This window comes from Mesoplodon densirostris, chromosome 2 (genome assembly GCF_025265405.1).
Source record: "Mesoplodon densirostris isolate mMesDen1 chromosome 2, mMesDen1 primary haplotype, whole genome shotgun sequence".
Taxonomy (NCBI): domain Eukaryota; kingdom Metazoa; phylum Chordata; class Mammalia; order Artiodactyla; family Ziphiidae; genus Mesoplodon; species Mesoplodon densirostris.
Genome location: NC_082662.1, coordinates 7,774,154 through 7,794,705, shown reverse-complemented (window position 1 = coordinate 7,794,705; position 20,552 = coordinate 7,774,154). Strand labels below are relative to the sequence as shown.

The following is a 20,552-nucleotide window of genomic DNA, read 5'->3' as shown; positions in this document are numbered from 1 at the left end:
TCATGGGGAAAGAGTGGGGCATGCAAGTAACACGACAGAACCTGTGCCTGAACCTGATAAACCTGTGCAGAGTTTATCTTCTGGATAGAGAGGAGAGAAACAATACACATTCATGAGATGGAGAAACAAAACTGGCAATAGAAGCCAATAAACACCATTAACTGTATAGGCATAAATGTATATAAACTTGGGAAAAAATAAATTAACAATTATCTGCACGGTGGGATTACAGGTGATTTTGCCTTCCTTTACCTATATTGTCTAAAATTGTTGTTCACAGGAATACATTATATTTTTTGGAAAAAGGAAAAAGTTGATTTAGTCCAAATGTGCTCAAAAGTAGTGGCTAAGGGCATGGACTCTGGAGCCTGGACACCTGCTCTTCCACTAACTGGCCAGGTGACCTTGGGCAAGTGACCTAACCTCTCCACATCCCACACCCTGACCTGCTGGAAAAAAACAAAGATGATTGTACCATCTTAGAGAACGAAATCGTAAATGTAAAGGCCTTGGCATAGATTGGCACACAGCAAATGCTGCAGAAACGCTTGCTCTTATTACATGAGCTGGTAGGTAAGGTTTCATCAACTGCAGTACCCAAGATAATGTTTATGAGATGGGTTGAACTTGAGCAAAAAATTTCAAGGTCAGGTAAAAGATATTTGCGATAGGATAACCACCTGAGAACTGAAGAGACTGAACGTGACAAAGCTCAACCCCCTTGAACAAGCAAGCAGTGACATGAGAACCAACTGGAGCATCAAGACTGACACAATAGGAAAGGTTTATTTTTATTTGTTTGTTTGTTTATTTATTTTTTGCGGTACACGAGCCTCTCACTGTTGTGGCCTCTCCCGCTGCGGAGCGCAGGCTCAGCGGCCATGGCTCACGGGCCCAGCCGCTCCGCAGCACACGGGATCTTCCCGGACCGGGGCACGAACCCGTGTCCCCTGCATCGGCAGATGGACCCCCAACCACTGCGCCACCAGGGAAGGCCCAGAAAGGTTTATTTTAAAAACAGCAATTCCTAATTGGCTCCAGGAAAGATCATGTACCACATGCGAACACATCTGGCTCTTGGTCTTCACCCACCCCTTTGTTTTCCACAAAAAGAAGAGACTCAAAGAAGATTCCTTCTGAATGTGTATCACCATTTATTGTAGTTTGCGTTAGGAACTGAACAGAGGACATTGTCTGTGGAGCGGGAAAGAAAGGAAAAGAAAAAGAAAGTATGTTTTTGTAGACTTAATTTCTTCAAAACACTTTATGGTTTCAAATCCCTTTTTACCCCAAAGGAGATTCAAGAATCCGAGTATGGTAAGTAGGGAGCAGTAATACAAAAAATCTCATGTTTGTGTGTGTGTGTGTGTGTGTGTGTGTGTTTTTCTTTGTGTGTGTTTTTACAAGCAGACGTACTTCCACATTTCTTGCACCCCTTTTTTGCTTTGGTAAGGCCAAGCCCCACAGGACACATCATACAAACGACCCCTGCCTTGAACTCACAGACTCAAGGGTTGAGGAATTTATTTACCCTCGCAGGATAACTATAAAGGTTTCCAACTGTCACATAGCATTAAAAATAACCCAACCCCCCCCCCCAAACCGTAAGACGCGAAATCCTGATACACTTAAACGCTTCCTTTGCTGCAGCTGTTCCTCAGATTCCTAATCGTGGACTCACTACAAGGACCAGAGCAACAGGATTCTCTTCATTTTGTTTAGAATAAAAAAAAATTTTAAGGGACATTTCAAAATAATAAAAAAAAAAAAACTGAAATTCAAATTCTGAAAATATCTTGCCTTTTTTATTAATCATGTCATCTAACACCAATTAAAAAAACAAATATGTGAATATGATATAAAAATACGATCCCAGGATTAACACTTTGTTGCAGGCACAGTTATCTCACAGAATAAATGTTTGGAGGGCCAGGGAAAAGAGTTTATTTTTGTTTTTGCTTCTCTTAAAAAAAATCCACAGCAGTGCAAGTAGGATCAGGATGGGGCCGGCGTGGGGAAGAGTCTTAGCAGCAAAATGTCCAAGGTTCTCTAATCACAATCAAAACCAATGGATACTGGATTTAGGAAAAAAAAAAAAAAAAAAAGATGAAGGGGATGCTGCCCAGACCCATTCGTCATCAATCACTAAAAGACTTCCGTAGCAAAAGCCCCAAATTGTGACATGTGAAGGACGTGCTCTATTACACAAGCAATCATAAAACGTATCCCTCAAGCTTTTGACCACGTCTGTCACTTAAATATATGTACAGGAATTGGGCTCCTCTTCTTATTCATGTCCTTTCAGGTCTCCACTGTTTGGTCACTCTGGGTGGGCTCTTGGTATATTTTGCCACTTCTGGCCTCCAACATGTGAACAGCATTTGCACCACCGATGCTGCTCCTGCCTGCCTCGCCGGCCTTGGCTGTTTCTCGCAGAGGGTGGGCAAGGGGGATGGTTTAATGATCATTGTTCTGTTTCTCTCTCATCCAGGCATGAATCTGTTCTTTCAGTTCTGGCACTGAGAAAAGAAAGGGAAGAATTAATACCCCAGATGGGAGGGCTCTTCCTGAGAGACGATGCTTGTAGTTCTGTATAAAAGGAAAGAAAAGGCCATTCATTCCCTCACTGAACTGAAGGCTGAAGAAGAAACAGGATATGAAAAGTAAGAACTGGAATTCTGTAGTGAAAAAGAGCAAAGGATGTTTTATGTCTTGTCCATTAAGTGTCAGAAACCATGCAGTGTCTGGATGTGTTAAATTTCCCCCTTTTGACTACTCTCTGATACACGATTTTGGCCTCACTGCTCAGTACAGGTGTAGGCACTGCTGTTCGAGCCATGCCCTCCTCTACCTGGTTCCAGCATGCTCTCTGTCAGCGTCTGTCGGTTGAAGGGGTCCGTGGGGGAGTTCAGCAAGTGCCGCAGGATGATGGAGCGGTCCATGATGGTGCCAGAGGGCAGCCGCACGGGGTCAGTCATCAGGGTGTCCATCAGAGGGTCTACAGAGACAAAGCAAAGCAAACTCTAACAACAGAGCCTAAAACTGAAAAAGAAAACAAAGTCTCTCCTATCAGTGAAAAACATAACCATAGAAACAGCAACCAAATGGCCCCTACCAGGCCCCCAAGTTTAGAAGGAAATCAGCATTAGATAAAGGCATATACTTCACCTTTTGTAGAGGGGAAGCACCCTTTTGTCAGCTACTGCTGGGAGGAAAATAGACAAAAAAGACAGCAGGACAGACATGCCCTCCCGAGCTGTACGGCGAAGATGGCAGGCTAGAATCAACCTTTCCTCTTAGGACTTCTCAGAATTCTTTGAAAACATGAGTCCCCACTTGCAAAGACAAGGTTGACCTTAGAATCTTCAGGGTTGTTACCTGGTTTGAAATCAGGGTAAGGACTTTTTTGTCTTATAATTTATAATATGAACTAAAGGTAGATAAACAGAATTTCAATTTCTGACCAAGTGTCTCAAAAAGCAATGAGAGGGGCTTCCCTGGTGGTGCAGTGGTTAAGAATCTGCCTGCCAATGCAGGGGACACGGGTTCGAGCCCTGGTCTGGGAAGATCCCACACGCTGTGGAGCAACTAAGCCCTTGCGCCACAACTTCTGAGCCTGTGCTCTAGAGCCCGCGAGCCACAACTACTAAGCCCACGTGCCACAACTACTGAAGCCCACGCGCGTAGAGCCCGTGCTCCACAACAAGAGAAGCCACTGCAATGAGAAGCCCACGCACCACAACGAAGAGTAGCCCCCATTCGCCGTAACTGGAGAAAGCCCACGCATAGCAACGAAGACCCAAGGCAGCCAAAAAAAAAAAAAAAAAAAAAAAAAGGCAATGAGAGCACAGAACGTCCTCTTCTAATGTTACATGTTTCAAGTTAACTCAAATCAAAGAATTCCACTTGAAAAAAGTGGGCCCACTAGCCTCTGAACTCGTCTGGGGCGTCACTGTAGTCGATTTCTGCACGCGCATTCTTGGCCACGATCTCCTCCACCTTTTCAGCCAGAAGTTTAAACTTCTCTATCGCTATTGTGGATTTGATCCCTGCCTTCCGCATCTTCGAAATAACTTCTTCAAACAATTCTTTGCTGTAGGATCTCTGAAAATGAGGAAAGACACTGTGAGACGTAAATATATTTTAAGTGGAAAAAAGCAAGCTGCAGAAAGTACCCAAAGCATCATCTGTTTTCTAAAAAAGCCCTAAAATTATAATGTACATATATAAATACTTTGACATGGCTATAAACACATAAAGACTGGGCTAATACGTACCAAACTGTACAAGGCCTCTGGAAAGGGCTTCAGGACTGAGGCAAATGAGGGGAATTTTAAAAAATTTTAATTACTTTTATAGCAAACATCCATTTCTCTTAAAATTTAAATATTAAAAAGAAAAGGAGGGCTTCCCTGGTGGCGTAGTTGTTGAGAGTCCGCCTGCCGATGCAGGGGACACGGGTTCGTGCCCCGGTCTGGGAAGATCCCACATGCCGCAGAGCGGCTGGGCCCGTGAGCCATGGCCGCTGAGCCTGCGCGTCCGGAGCCTGTGCTCCGCAGCGGGAGGGGCCCCAGCAGTGAGAGGCCCGCGTACCACAAAAAAAAAAAAAAAAAAAAAAAAAAAAAAAAAAAAAGATGTTAAAAAGAAAAGGAAATATTAAAAAGAGAAGGACTGGAAGTCTACTTCAGTCCTTGCCAGGCACTGAGCCCTAGCAGCCTATGAGAGGAGGTGGAAATTTCAGTTCTTTTCCCTAAAGGTAAACATGCTGAAAACAACCCAATATAGTTCATAATCAACAAGCGTGTTCTCCCATTCCCTGTCAATCTTTATTTAAGATCTCTCAGTTCAACGCTGTTAAATGTCAGGGGCTCTACTGATGGGAGCTGACAGGGTTTATGCCTGTGAGAGTGGGAGGGCTGGTCTACAGGGCAAGCGCCCACCACAGACCCAGGCAAACCTGGGCTTCAATCCTGGCTTTACCATCTACCTGCTGTGTGGTCTTAGGCAAAGCTCTAACTCTCCTGAGCCCCAGTTTCCTCAGGTGTAAAATGGGGGTAGTAACACCTACCCCACAGGTGCCTAATTTATATAAATCACTGCCATTTCAAAATAGCAAAGTATATCTATCGTATTTTGCATTTAGGGCAAAAACACTGGACGCTTGTCACTTTAGTGACAGTGATGCAAATGGAGGAGGGGAATGACTAAATCTGAAACTCTGAATGATAGGACCATAATCTGTGACCTGTGATTTTTAAACGAGGATTCACATGAACATCATGGGATGAACTCATCTCAATACTTGTGTTCCCTTAGAAGGCCAGATTGAAAGTCCTCAGTCTTTCTCCTGTTCTTTTTTAACTTCAGTTTCTAAATAAGTGCACATGCTCACTTTCTCTCTCCACACACAGCCATGCCCCTTATTTAATCCATGCAACTCAGGGGAAAAGAGAGGAGAGGACAAAAAGCCAGCAGGGCGCCTGGGCCTGGCAATAATCCTTTAAAATAATTTGAAAAGTTCAGAGGGCCTCGGCTATAGTTTTCTGAAACTAAGTTACTACATTAGGTCAACAGATACTTTATTTGGTGTCTACTTATTATGAGCCAGGTAAGCTGCAGTCCCCGTCGCTTTGGGAAGAGGCACAGGGGATAAATGGCCAAAGGGTTATGGTGAGATGTTGGAAGGGCAAAAACACACATGGTGGGTGCTGCTATCCCCACTACTGAGACAATTCACCTTGAACTTCTCTGCGTAAACAAGCAGGCGTTCTTAGCCCATTTACTATTCTCGAAAATATCACCCGCTCTATTTCTCAAAAGATGATTGAGTTTTTAACCAACTGACTTCTGCCTGCTGTTAAGTCAACTTCTAAGATAGAGCAGTGGAGTGAGCATTATCAGAAATCAAAGGGTAGGGACTTCCCTGGCGGTGAAGTGGTTAAGAATCCGCCTGCCAATGCAAGGGACATGGGTTCGAGCCCTGGTCTGGGAAGATCCCACATGCTGCGGAGCAACTAAGCCCGTGAGCCATGGCCGCTGAGCCTGTGCTCTAGAGCCCATGTGCCACAACTGCTGAAGCCCGCGTGCCTAGAGCCCACGCTCCGCAACAAGAGAAGCCACCGCAATGAGAAACCTGCACACCGCAACAAAGAGTAGCCCCCACTCGCCGCAACTAGAGAAAGCCTGTGAGTAGCAACCAAGGCCCAGCACAGCCAAAAAAAAAAAGAAAAAAGAAATCAAAGGGTACTTAGGATAAGGGGACATGGCACTCAGTTTCAAAGAGCAGTGGTGCCAATGAATCGACCAAATACAGATTACTGAGCTGCTGCTTCAAGTTCAGTGTGGATGGTGTCAGAGAGGAAGCAAAGATGTGGGTTTTTTTGGCTGTGCTGGGTCTTGGGTGTTGTGTGCGGGCTTTCTCTAGTTGCGGCGAGTGGGGGCTATGCTTTGTTGTAGCGCACGGACTTATTGTGGTGGCTTCACTTGTTGTGGAGCACAGGCTCCAGGTGCGTGGGCTTCAGTAGTTGCAGCACGTGGGGCCCAGAGCGCACGGGCTTCAGTAGTTGTGGCGCGTGGGCTCATCAGTTGCAGCGTGAGAGCTCTAGAGCACATGGGCTCAGTAGTTGCGGCTCATGGGCTCTAGAATGCGGGCTCAGTAGTTGTGGCGCCTGGGCTTAGTTGCTCCGTGGCATGTGGGATCTTCCTGGACCAGGGCTTGAACCGTGTCCCCTGCATTGGCAGGCGGATTCTTAACCACTGTGCCACCAGGGAAGCCCAGGTTGATTCTTAACTACTGGGCCACCAGGGAAGTCCCAAGATGTGGTTCTTGACCTCAAGGATCTTACAGAATGGCTACAGAAATTAAACATAAAAATATCTTCGGGCTTCCCTGGTGGCACAGTGGTTGAGAGTCCGCCTGCCGATGCAGGGGATACGGGTTCGTGCCCCGGTCTGGGAAGATCCCACATGCCGCGGAGAGGCTGGGCCCGTGAGCCATGGCCGCTGGGCCTGTGCGTCCGGAGCCTGTGCTCCGCAATGGGGAAGGCCACAACAGTGAGAGGCCCACATACAGCAAAAAAAAAAAAAAAAAAAAAAAATCTTCAAATCATATATCTGACAAAGGTCTAGTATCCAGAATATATAAAGACCTCACACAGAATATATAAAGAACAAAACAGAAAGAATCCAATTTAAAAAATGGATAGGGGCTTCCCTGGTGGCACAGTGGTTAAGAATCCACCTGCCAACGCAGAGGACACAGGTTTGCGCCCTAGTCCAGGAAGATTCCCCCATGCCGTGGAGCAACTAGTAAGCCCGTGTGCCACAACTACTGAAGCCCGCGAGCCTAGAGCCCATGCTCCGCAACAAGAGAAGCCACCGCAATGAGAAGCCCACGCACCGCAACAAAAAGTAGCCCCTGCTCGACACAACTAAAGAAAGCCCGCGTGCAGCAATGAAGACCTAATGCAGCCAAAAATAAATAAATAAAAAATAAAATAAAAAAATGGACGAAGGGGAGTTCTCTGGTGGTCCAGTGGTTAGGACTTGTGCTTTCACTACCGAGGGCCTGGGTTGAATCCCTGGTCAGGGAACTAAAATCCCACAAAGCTGCTTGGTGCGGCCAAAAAAAAGATGAAGGATTGAACAGACATTTCTTCAAAAAAGATATACAAATGGCCAGCAAGTACACGAAAAGATGTTCAACAGCATTTGTCATTAGGGAAATGCAAATCAAAACCACAGTGAAATACCACTTTACTCCCACTAGGGTGGCTATTTAAAAATAAAAAAACAAAACAGAAAATAGCAAGTGTTGGCGAGGATGTGGAGAAATTAGAACCCTCGTACACTGCTGGTGGGAATGTTAAACATAGAATTACCATATGACTCAGAAATTCTACTCCTAAGTATATCCCAAAGAATTGAAAATAGGTATTCAAACACTTTTACATGAACATTCACAAGGATACTATTTATAACAGCCAAAAGGCGGAAACAATTCAAATGTCCATCAATGGATGAATGAATAAACAAACCACGGTACAGCCATATAATGAAACTTTAAGCCGTAAAAAGGAATCAGGTACTGATACATGCTATAACATGGATGAACCTCGAAAGCATGCTACGTGAATGAAGCCAGACACAAAAGGTTATACACTGTATGATTCCATTTACATGAAATATTCAGAATAGGCTAATAGATAAATGTAAAAATAGGTAAAATAAAGACAGAAAGCAGTTTAGTGGTTGCCAGGAGCTGGGGTGAGGAGGAAGGGACAGTGACTGCTTAATGGGTACGGGATTTCCTTGTGGGGGTGACAAGAGGTGACGGTTGTACAATACTGTGAATGTACTAAATGGTTGTACAATACTGTGAATTACACACTTCAACATGGTTAATTTTATGTTATGTGAATTTCACCTCAAAAAAAAAAAGGAAGGCTGCAGGACTTCCCTGGTGGCGCAGTGGTTAAGAATCCACCTGCCAATGCAGGGGACACGGGTTCGAGCCCTGGTCTGGGAGGATCCCACGTGCTGCGGAGCAACTAAGCCCGTGTGCCACAACTACTCAGCCTGTGCTCTAGAGCCTGCGAACCACAGCTACTGAGCCCACGTGCCACAACTACTGAAGCCCACATGCCTAGAGCCCATGCTCCACAACAAGAGAAGCCACCGCAATGAGAAGCCCGCGCACGGCAAGGAAGAGTAGCCCCCGCTCACCGCAACTAGAGAAAGCCCGCATGCAGCAATGCAGACCCAACGCAGCCAAATAAATAAATAAATAAATTTATATATAAAAATAAAAAGGAGCGCTGCATAGGAGAAGTGAGATTTCACATGGGCTCTTTTTTTTTTTTTTTTTTTTTAATTTTTATGGTTGCGTCAGGTCTTAGTTGCAGCATGAGGGATCTTCGTTGAGGAATGCGGGATCTTTCACTGAGGCATGCGGGATCTTTCACTGCAGTGCTTGGGCTTCTCTCTAGTTGTGGTGCGTGGGTTCCAGAGCGCAAGGACTCTGCAGTTTGTGGCACGCAGGTTCTCTCGTTGAGGCGCGCGAGTTCAGTAGCTGTGGCGCGCAAGCTTAGCTGCCCCGTGGCATGTGGGATCTTGGATCCTCAACCAGGGATTGAACCTGCAGTCCCTGCATTGGAAGGTGGATTCTTTACTGCAGGACCACCAGGGAAATCCCAAGACTTTTCTTTTCTTTTTTTTTTGATGTGGACCATTTTTTAAAAGTCTTTATTGAATTTGTTACAATATTGCTTCTGTTTTATGTTTTGGTTTTTTGGCCGGGAGCCATGTGGGATCTTAGCTCCCTGACCAGGGATCGAACTCACATCCCCTGCACTGGAAGGCGAAGTCTTAATCACTGGACCACCAGGAAGTCCCCATTACATGGGCTCTTGACTACTATTGTTGTTTAATGGAACGTGGTGTTAACAAACAGTGCTCCGTGAACAACAGATCTGCCGTTCATCTGCCTGGAAACCACAGGCAGACTTGGCCCTCAGTGCAGCTCACTGTGTCAGGCTGAGACCTCTCTCTGTCCTGGGCTCTCTGGGCTCCAGGGCCAACTGTCCTGTCACACGCCCTCTCTGACGAGGGGCTCTCTCCTCAGGCCTGTGAGTGTAAGGCTCAGGGCTCCTCATGCTGGGGCATCTGTCACCTCTCCCGGGCACCTGTCTTCCGCCCGCTCTCAGTGCACAGGAGAGAAGGCTCTCAGTTTCTTCCCTTGCTCGGCTGCTGTTTCTTTTCTCCTCTGTCTTCCCAGGAAAACAAGACATACCAGCCGGAACCAGAGCGAACCAAGAGCAGTGCTCCCAAGGGAGAAGACGAAAGTCTACCACCTCCCTGGAGTTTTCTAGTCTTCCATCCTTCCACCCCCAGCACCCCCCCCCCCAGCCCCTCTTCCGAAACAATCCAGTGGGCAGGCCCCTCATCAGCTTACAGCCCATATAAATGGAAAGTGTCCAACAATCAAGACAAACGCCACACTGTACAAGGCAGCAAAAAACCCACTTAAAAAGTGTTTTTCTCTCCACTGTGCCACTGGCACTTGTGTGCCTGCTTCACGTGTCTGGAAGAACAGGGCTATTGAGACATCCGAGAAGACCCATGTGCCACCGTGCAGAAACCGCTGCCTGTGATTCAAGCCATGTGCCACCACAGGCCACCACCTGTGCCACCACCACAATCCACAGGCATTACCAGGCAGTGTGGGTGTTTTGTTGGTCCCCAAGGAGAGGCAGCTGGAAGCACTGGGAAACACTCCTTTGTCACCCACTTGTTTTTCACCGTCTCACTGGGTGTGCTGTGCTCGTGCACACTGCAAACTTTCTGTTACGTGTTATAACCGCTTGCGACGTGGCAGCCACAGCAAGACCTACCAGGGGAAGAGGGAGCAGGCTAAAGGACCCTTCTGAGTCCCTGACAGTGAAAGCGGAGGAGTCCCCGGGGACTCCTCACACCCGACCTCTGGCTGCGCCAGAGAGGCGCAGCTCCAGCCGGCCTGCTGCCCAAGCAGACAACCTGACCTTGCCTGGGGAGCATTTCCATTTCTTGTCTCTCTTAAGGCTACCGCTTATCTTCCATTTCTCAACACGTGCAGCATCATACAGTCATAGGCTAGAGAATCATTTTAGCATCTACCCAAAGTAACTGCAAACACCTAACCTGCTCATTTACCACGACTTTTTATGGAAAAACTGCTTTAGACATATGTGGTTTTTTCCATTGCAGGTGCTTTGTCAAGACCACACCTCTTGCTTTATCCAGAAGTACCTATGTATGAGAATTATGTCTCAATAAAGCTGTTACTGAAAAAAAAAAAAAAGTACCTACGATTCCCCTATTTTGACCTTTGGATGAGATATAAGTAAAGAACCTTCTGGAATGCCTAGTGATGGTTACCCTGAGATGTGAGTTAAGACTTGGATAAATAATGTGAACAAAGATGCAGAGACTGAAACAGACATGGCACTTTGGGGGCATTTTAAGTGGAGAGCAGAGAAGCTGAGAACATGGGCTCAGGGCCAGACTGCCCAGTGGGAATCCTGCCTCCGCCTCACATCAGCTGTGCGGCTCTGTAACCTCTGTGTGCCTCCTTGTAAAGCAGGAAATCCAACTAAACCTAAATCGTAGGATTTTGTGAGGATTACAAGTGAAAACATGGAACGTGGCTAAAGCTTGATGTGTGGTTGATACCCATCAGTTGTTATAACGCTGGAGAGGCTGCAGGATAGAGGGACGTGGAGGCACGGGGAGCCCTCTATGAGGTACTGAAACAGGAAAACTCGAGGCCGGGCAGGGGTCGCTTGGACTAAATCGGTAGCTGTGGAAATGAAAACCACAAAATGGATATGATCAGAGGGACACAAGGAATAAAGGAGGGAAGAATGTAAAGATAACATACACGGGGCTTCCCTGGTGGCGCAGTGGTTGAGAGTCCGCCTGCCGATGCAGGGGACACGGGTTCGTGCCCCGGTCCGGGAAGATCCCACATGCTGCGGAGCGGCTGGGCCCGTGAGCCATGGCCACTGAGCCTGCACGTCGGGAGCCTGTGCTCCGCAACGGGAGACGCCACAGCAGTGAGAGGCCCGCGTACCGCAAAAAAAAAAAAAAAAAAAAAGATAACATACACGGTTTGAAACCTGGAACCACAGAAATAACGGCAGCACTGAAGCTGTTATTAAATCTCCTTCTTGGGAAGAAGATTTGGATTCCCTGCGAAAACCAGGCTCTTTCTGGGAATGTAACTGATTTGTCGAGGGAAGCCCTTAGCAAGATGGGTACGAACTCAACTGGAGACGGACCTGAGAGCCAAATCCGCTCTTCACGCCCAAAGGAAAACAACTGAGTCACATCCATTTACACCAGACAAGCTCCCCTCGCCACTGTGGCCATTATTTCTATTTACATACTAAAAACTTCTCAAACCACATTTTGAAAAGTGTCACCTTCCTTGATTTCAAGTGGGGAAAATCCAAGAACAGATGGATATGTGATCGCGCAGGGTCTGCCGGGAAATCCAAAGGGAAGCAAACTCAAGTCACCCACTTCAGGAGCCTGAACTCCAGGCTCCCTCTGAAACTGTTCCCTTGGGCACTGACCTGGTCGTCAGCAATGGCTTTAGCGAACCGGGCACAGTCCAGCTGCAAGTAAATATCCGTCAGCTGGTCCAACAACTTCTTTGGTTCAAAGCCATATTTCTCAGGGTTTTCAACTTTCAGGTCACGGCACTTAGGACCACAGAGTTGCTGAAGATTAAAGTTCAGCATCGCAGCCAATCGGGGTCCGAGTTCCTAGGAAATCACGGGATAATAGGACAATTCATGCTGTTGAGACAAGCAAGAAGGACCCAAAACTCCCATTTCAGTGGAGGAACAGGAATTGGCAGGCTCAGTCTTCAAAGAATCCCTTATATGTGCTATATCATACGAAGAAGGACATTCTATTCAAACTTTTCTTTACTCTCCATTTCTAATCCAGTAATTCTAATACTTCATAGAATGTTGCATGCTGATGGAATATTTATAAATACCAAAAAGGCAACATTTTCATTAAATTCATGCTTTAATTATAAAAACAAGGATCACTTTGAATTTGTTGAGAAATGGGTAAAAGAGGGAAACTATTCATAATTCCATCATCATCACACGTGTCACGAAAGTTTCTCTTTCAGCCATCATTTTATGCATTATTTTTCTATAAATTTCAAGTCCCTGACAGTTCAGGCAATATTCACCATTCTTATTTACTTATCAGATGCAAAAAGTGAAGAAATATAAAAGAGGTAGAAGATAAAATTTATGTCTTGAATAGTTTGAAATCTAGCCAGTGAGACAAAACAAACTTAAATGAAACAACTAAAAACTAATTATGAAATAATATGCTATAACCCCACAAGATGACACAGTACCTACTACAGGTGGGCATACATTGCTTTAAGCAAACCTGAAATAGGAAAACCTGGCTTACAGAGTATTAAACACCGGCCATAAAAAATGAGCTGTGAAAGGTTCTCTTTAAAGTAACAAGGTTTTCATTAAATTTCATGACTGGATTTATACAAATTCAACTTAAGTTTGGCTTCTAAAGGACCTGCTTTTGCACAAAGTAAAAAGTACTCCTGTATTTAATTGTTAAGAAACTGTGAGGTTAAGGAGGGATAAGAATAGGATATAATTGGTAATTTTTTTTTTCCTGAAGTGGGAGAGTTTTGTGCTAACCAGCAAAGAAGGTGAAAACAGTGCAGCAAAGGAAAAGGAGAGATCAAAGCAGGCACAGGCAAAGACCGGGGGGCAGCAGACTATGACCCAGGTGTATGGAGAGCTCAGATCAAAGAGTAGGTCGTGAAAAACATTAATTTTAATCGACATGAAAATAACAGACTTAGCTTTCAATAATTTCCTTTAAAAAAATGAAGAATTTAGAACTAAAAATAGGCTTTATGATAATTTAGTCTCAAGTAATTTTTATAGTTTCTGACCTTCTGAACAATCAAAGAGCACGGCCATCGGAGTAGTTGAACACAAAATAAAACATGACTTAGAGCAGGGATTGGCAAACTGCTAGCTGCGAGACATATCTGGCCTGATGCCTCACTTCACGGAGTTTTACTGGAACACAGCAACAGCAAAGCTAGCAGCTGCAATAGAGGCCATGTGGCCTACAATGCCTAAACTATTTACTGTCTGGCCTTTATAGAAAAAGTTTAAAGAAGTCCATTTGCAAACCTTTAAGGGAAGCAAGTGTCTGAAGTACCTTATCTCAATGAGTCGAACGTTCTTACGCTTTCAGTGATGCACTGTTTTGCTTCATGTTCTGCTGCTCTTGCACTGAAATCTATTTATGAAGAGACATGAAATGTAAAGGGGACAGAGGAGGGGGCTCACCTCTTGAGTTGCACGTAGGACAGGGCGTAGTGATAATGACGGAGGTGAGAGTAAACAGGGAAACTGGAGGAAACGTGTAGTAAAACTACATCCCACTGTAAACTTGTCTCCATATGGGCAAGTACCAAATCTCAGGCCCTTTTCTTGCCTTCCTCACTATCCTGGCCCCGGCCCCACCATAAGACTTCTAAACTCTGTGTGTGTTTGTGTGCACGTGTGTGTGTGTGTGAGTGTGTGTGTGTTGCGGGGGGTTGTTGAAGAGAAGCAGAGATCTTCATTTATGCCCCTCAGTTTCGATTTCAGAAACAGGATCCCGGTCTCATCAATCAAGTCAAGGCCAAACAATCTGGCTACCTTTGACCCATCATAAACCCTAATTATGGCTCTTGTTAACCTTTGGTTTCCTGAGGGTAACAAACCTACACCGAAGAGAACCAAAGATCTCATACACTATCAATTATTTCTACTTAATACAGTCTCATTTCCAATTGATGTCACCTTATACTTTTCCTATAAATAAAATACTGGAGTCGATGATGATAAAAATACGTCACAGCTTCAACATTAATAATCCAATGTGCTGTCTCAGCAGAAAGTGATATAAGTTATCTTGGAAGTGACCTTTTGCAGACTTCAGACTATCGATAGAATGTTGTGTGTATCAATTAGCACAACATCAGTAACAGAATCTCACCGATCGGTGACTGTGGTGCTGAAACACCCAGGATTTCAACAACTACTCTATTTAGTTATAAGTGATAGACTCTGAATGTGGAATCCAACAGACAAAAACAAATACCCCCAAGGTTCTACTCACAGGTCTGAGGAATGGCTTCTGGACCTGCTTGGTGAGGATATGGAACATGTCCACGGTTTCTGTCGCCAGGGCAAGATAGGAGCGTGAAACGCGCTCATCCTGAGCGAGCTGGGACTGGCGGGCCTGTTGCTGATCCTGGGGAACAGTGAACAGATGCCAGACACATCTCAGTACAGTCAGCAGCTCAGCAAACACCAAGTGTGAAGGAAAAATACAGTCAGCTCATAAATGGGAAAGTGCATAATACAGCCAACATACTTAGGGAATGATACAACAACCTGTACAGCAAACCTTCCAGATTACTGAGGTTTATTCCTTTTGCCATCAGATGTCTTTAGGGCTTTGAATAAGGGGACCCTGGCACATGACTTAACTTACATGAGACTCAGTTTCCTCAATGATAAAAGAACTCACCATCAACTGCTATGCAGGACGCAATAAGTGATTCTTACGTCCTGCCTGATACATGTGCTAATAAAGGATATTCACCGTCCTTAATAACGTCTGCGTAGTCATCGTTATTTTGAAAACCACAGGCGTGCTGCGCTATCACACTGAGGCCTATAGGTTTCGCCACAACACCAAGGGCCTGTAGATTGCTCAGCTTTTGAATTTTGTCTCTCCACACCTGTTAGGCTGTCAACCTCTACAACTGTCAGCATGCTTGCCTCTGGTGCCATCCTCCTCCTTCTACTCTGCCATAGGCTGGGAAACAAGACAATAAGGTATATTTGACTCATGGGTAAAATAAGGTGGAATCTACTGAAGGCTCTGTGATAGACCAAATACAGAAACATCAGTACGGGCTTAAATTCCTACATCTGCTCAGAGGCCTGTTTACTTTACCTTGGGGGAGGGGAAACAGCTAGAACAGCTAATGTAGCCACACGAGTGCCCCCTGGGTAAGTGCCCTGTGGAGATCCTGCACCAGTGCTGGGTGACCTGCCCACCGCCCTTCGGTCAGGAACGAAAGGCTGAAGCAGGGAGGATGGAAGAAGAGCAAGGTGAGAACCACCTCAGTGTGTGTCTGGGTGTCACGTTCCTTCATCAATCAGTGTGATCCAGCCCCTTCCACAGGCCAGGCCTCCTTTAGGTCCTGGAGATGAAGCATAGAACGTGACCAAGAAGGCTCCCTACCTCATGGAATTTAGACGCCAGTTAGGGAGATAAGCAATAAACAGACACCCACCCAAACAGATACAGATAAGTCCGATAATAACAATGAAGAAAAATAAAGCAGGGCTGGGGTGGGGGGTGGAGGAATAGTGTGCTAGGGCTGGGGTGCTAGTCTGGAAAGGGTGGTCAGGGAAGGCCTCTCTGAGGAGGTAACATTTAAGCAGGTATCTGAAGGAAGTGGGTCAGCAAGAATCAGGGGAAAAGCACTCCGGGCTCAGGGAGTGCAAAGTGCACAGCAAGTGCAAAGGCCCTGCTGTTCGGTGGAAGATCAAGGAGGCAAGTGGGGGCAGGGTAGCATGAGCGAAGGGGAAGGGCGGGGCCGAGACTGCAGTGCCCTCCAGGCCCGAGTGTGAGAATTCGGGAAGCCTGGAAGGGCTCTGAGCAGAGCAGGGATGAGAGGCTGACTGAGATTTTAACACCATCCTGCTGGAATGCACATGAGCAAGGGTGGAGGCTGAAACCAAATGGGGGGCTACTCCAGTAATGCAGGTTAAGAGACGGTAGTGAGCTGGAGGTGGGGGAAGAGGTCAGATAACAAACATACTTTACGACAGAGCCTAGGGGCCTTTGCTGGGAGAGAGAGGAATCAAGGAAGACTCTAGAAGGTGCTGAGCCAGAGCAATGAGCAGAATGCGGTCGGCGCTTTCTGAGACAGGGCGGTCTGGAGAGGAGATCTGGGGGACGACATCGAGGGCTCAGTTTTGGACAAGTCAGGTTTGAGATTCTATTAGACCACTGGGCAGGGGGAGGTCAACAGCTGGTTATGTAAGCCTGAATCAGGAGTGAGCCGAGCTGGGGAGGCACATTTTGGAGTCGTTAGAATACAGACAGCTAAAGCCTTGGAACAGATGAGATCAGCTAGCAGTGATTTTCAACTGGGGGCATCAGGCCACGTGTGGGAATGTTTCTGGTTGCATGGTGACCCAGGGTTGGAGGGAAACATCACTGGCATTAAATGGGCAAGAGCTAGAGAGGCTAAAGGTCCTGCAGTGTCCGGGACCGTGTCTCATAGCAAAGAATGACTCTTATAGCAAAACTCCAACCAGCGTCCTCACCGAGAAACACATGACCTAGGGAGCAAGTATGGAGAGAGAAGAGAAGCCTGAGAGCTGAGCACCTGGGAGGACCAGGCGGGGAGGCAGGAGGCAGGAGGCAGGATGTGACTCCAAAGTCAAGCAGACCTGATTCTGAAGGAACATTTTTTTAGGGATTATTTATGCCCTTTTCCATCCGTTGACCAGAAAAATCAATAGTATCTGCTCAGTCGCCTCATAAACAAATGCTATTATCATAAGCACTGACTCTGGACGAGGTAATGTGCCACAGACCCGTATCCCAACATCGACAATGTAAGCTGGTCCAACATCAGCATCATGAGTGACATAAAGAGGGTGTTACAGGAGTGGGAGAAAGGCGAGACTCTGCAGCTCCACTGATGGGGAAGGTCAGCCGTGAGGGAGTATTCGGACAAGACCTCCCTCAAAGAATGGGTAAGATTTTAATACGTAAGAGTAGAATGTACAGCGTTTTAGACAGAAGTGTCTCAAGGCAAACAAAGCAATAGGAGCTACGCATCCTGAACACTTTCTCTGGGCTGGTCATGAACTACGTCCTCACCATCCGTCTCTCCTCACAACTTTCCCACAAGGCAAGAACTATCTCTGATTTACGGGCTAGGAGACAGTGAGGAAGAACTTTTAATGTGCGGCAGGGACAGTTCTCAAACCCAGGTCCCCTGGACCCCGAAGCCGGGGCTCTTGCAACTAGAGCTCATCTGTTTCCCCGGCACGTTCTGCAGAGGCCGGGCGACTGGACCAGATTCGAGCTGACGGACTTGTGACAAGGGGTGAGCAGGGGAGGATGTCTTAGAGCCACCCTGGGGAGCCTCAGGCCTGGGGATGATGCCGCCCGGTGGGAAACGGAGAGCGGCAGGAGGAGGGTTTTGGAGGCAAAGGAGCGTTTAGAAAGGCATATGTGTTTAGAAATGCGTAAGAGGCTGGTGGGTAGGATGCACGCCATCTAGAGGGTGCGAGTACAGTGCCGAGGGAAAAGACGACGACCACTGTACTACCTCCTGAATACAACTAGAGGGGCTCAAGGAGCGTGGTGGCGTGGACACCAGAGAAATCCAGCATCCACGGACTCTGCACAAAGTCCCCCCAGAAGGTTTAAGTTTGTAGTTGAAGCACGTTGGCTGCAGTAAGACGTAAAATTCTCATCAAAGCTGCAGGAATACTTGGAATGAAAACCTCCCCTAAGTGTGCCTCGACATTCTACGTTTAAGAGAGTTTTGACTCCACAGCTTAGAACAGCCTCAGTACTATCTTCATCTCGAGAATGCCGCTGCGAGAAAAGAAAAAGTGGTCCTCCCTACTTTCTGGAAAGCAGTTCTGATTTTGAACCTAACAAAACAAGGAGCAGAACTAACCAATATATGAAGTCACCAAGAGCTGCGAAGGGCCTAATAAGTCTAAATGGTGGCAATCGATGTCAGGAGAGGGCAGTGTGCTATCACCGGCACAGCAGGAATTTCTCATGGAACCTGGCAAAACAGACCTCTTCTGTTTATAACTGAACATAAAAACCAAGATGTACTGAGAGGAAAAACACCCCATCAGAGCCCTCCTGAATTAGTCACACGGATGTCCAAAGAAGATCATAGGAACAAACCCAATTCTTGACTAGCAGACAGAGTTCTAGAGATTTCTTTCCTAGTTACTTTCCTAAATCTTAACATATTCAAACAATAAAAGCTCTTCTCCAAAACAGTCCTTGAAAGTTAAAAAGGCAGAGAGTGGTTTCAGGACAAAGACTTCTCACCTCATCTCCTAGCTTTAGGTCAAGTGTTTAAGGGTTCTCCTACCCCAAACCTGGGCTCTAGCTTCACAGAAGCCCACAGGTGGGATGGTAACAAGTACCGACAAGTCTGTCGGACCTAGGCCTTCAGACCCAGATGCAGCCCCCAAAGCAGGGCGCTGCCCGGGGCCAAGGCTGCTTCCCTGCAATGCTGTCCCATCACCTGGACCGTGTCCTCACCCGGGGCAGCTGGTCCCACTGTTCTTTGTTCTTCATCTCTTCTTGCACTTCGTGGATCCGCTTCAGAGACTCCAGGCTTTCATCGAGCAAAAATGTTGTGTCGTTTATCAGCATGTTTATATAGCGGACAAACTGCTTCCCGGAACTAAAAAGGCAATTACACGGTACATGGTCACACATGTCCCTGGAGCGGAGGTGCAGCTCCGGTGCTGCAGCCCTACATCTCCTGAGACCTTGTTATTCTTCCATATTAATTGATAAGCTCATTCCACCGATGTGCTACAGCCACCCTGCAGGGTTCCCGAGAGCCAAGTCCTAACATTCTAGAGTTCTGTGAGCAAATTCCCTTGGTAGCTCAAATTTGGCAACAGTGGCGTTATTTACACCCCGGACGACCAGCAAATGCTGATATCCACCCCCCACCCCAGAGAGTGGATTTACCAGCACTCCCCAGCTCATTCCCTCAACAATTTTAAGTAGAGAAAACACTCTTCCAGAGTAGGAAAGAAAATATGCTTAAACTCCCCAACATATAAGGAAAGCACAAATACCCACATATAAGAGATAAGAGAACTTCCAATACAGTTCTTCTTTATTATAAAGAAAGACAGGTTGAAGAAAAATTGGAAGCTGTAATACTGATAAAGTAGGATATTAACATACCTTATGGAAACAGAAGTTTCCAATCTCTGGAACTGTCCTGCATATCCTATTATAATGGAGGAACTTGCTGGTGAGCTGAGAGGGCCTGGCCCACCTGTTAGACTCTGTATCTGCCAGATTAGTAGAGAAAAGAGGAGCTACACTTCAGGATCTACTGCTGGGTGACCAGAGGACAATGAGCCCATGCCGGGGGTGCGGGGAAGAGAAGTTCCTGTGAGCAAGGGCAGAGGCCTGGATTTCAGGAACATGGGAAGTTCAGGATGAACACTCATACTTAGCACCAGGCAGATCAAGCTGTGGGCCTGCCTGGTCTCCTAAGCTCATGCCAAGCTTTTTTTGTTGGAATGTAATTCTGATGACAAGAGCAGTTCACCGAGATAACTAACTTAAAGAGATTACTCTGCAGAAAGGTGTCTAGCAAATGGCTACTCCACTGGTCATACTTATACTGTTGACTAGTAACTCGGTAAACAAGTGACAGCTAGGCTTGATCAAAGACTGAACATGGGTTGCAAAAGATACAAGGAGATGGGATAAAATTTCTTCTGAAGAATAATTCAAGAATTCAATATTTTCACCTACCTTTCTATTTGAAGCACCTTTCTTTTTACAGTAACTTAGATGGAATTACTAATGTCCAGGTTTAAGTAGTCACCGAAATTTCAGGTTGGTAATGAAAAGCCCTTAATCAAGGTCTAGGGCCTCACTACAAAGAACGTCACTTCAAGTGACAGCCTTACCCTATCTGCTTCTGAATCTCAAGTTCTCCTTACATTTCTAACTCTAAACCTTGATATCATATTCAGGAGCACCATAAGATCTCATTTCAGGCATTTTGCAAATTCATTTAATACTGTAATCAGGAAACACCAAAAAACACAACACATCATTTCAGAAGAGTTATAGATTCTTTCTCTATGTATACCATGCCCACAGTATCTTGAAAACTCTAAAGTTCAGCA

General features: G+C 46.1%; 1 protein-coding gene across 3 annotated transcripts in view; it reads right to left on the bottom strand.

Moving 5' to 3' along the window:
- Positions 1–1,130: 1,130 nt before the first annotated feature.
- The window catches only part of UBE4B (ubiquitination factor E4B), a 116,008-nt gene continuing 96,586 nt past the window's right edge, over positions 1,131–20,552 (bottom strand). For all 3 annotated transcript variants that reach the window (XM_060088942.1, XM_060088943.1, XM_060088941.1), the window contains 6 exons: positions 18,928–19,072; positions 14,716–14,850; positions 12,114–12,305; positions 3,930–4,104; positions 2,852–2,998; positions 1,131–2,519 (listed from right to left, as the gene is read on the bottom strand). In XM_060088942.1, the coding sequence (XP_059944925.1) occupies positions 2,458–2,519; positions 2,852–2,998; positions 3,930–4,104; positions 12,114–12,305; positions 14,716–14,850; positions 18,928–19,072 (856 nt within the window). In that variant the 3' untranslated portion in view covers positions 1,131–2,457. The remainder of the gene's footprint in view (positions 2,520–2,851; positions 2,999–3,929; positions 4,105–12,113; positions 12,306–14,715; positions 14,851–18,927; positions 19,073–20,552) is intronic.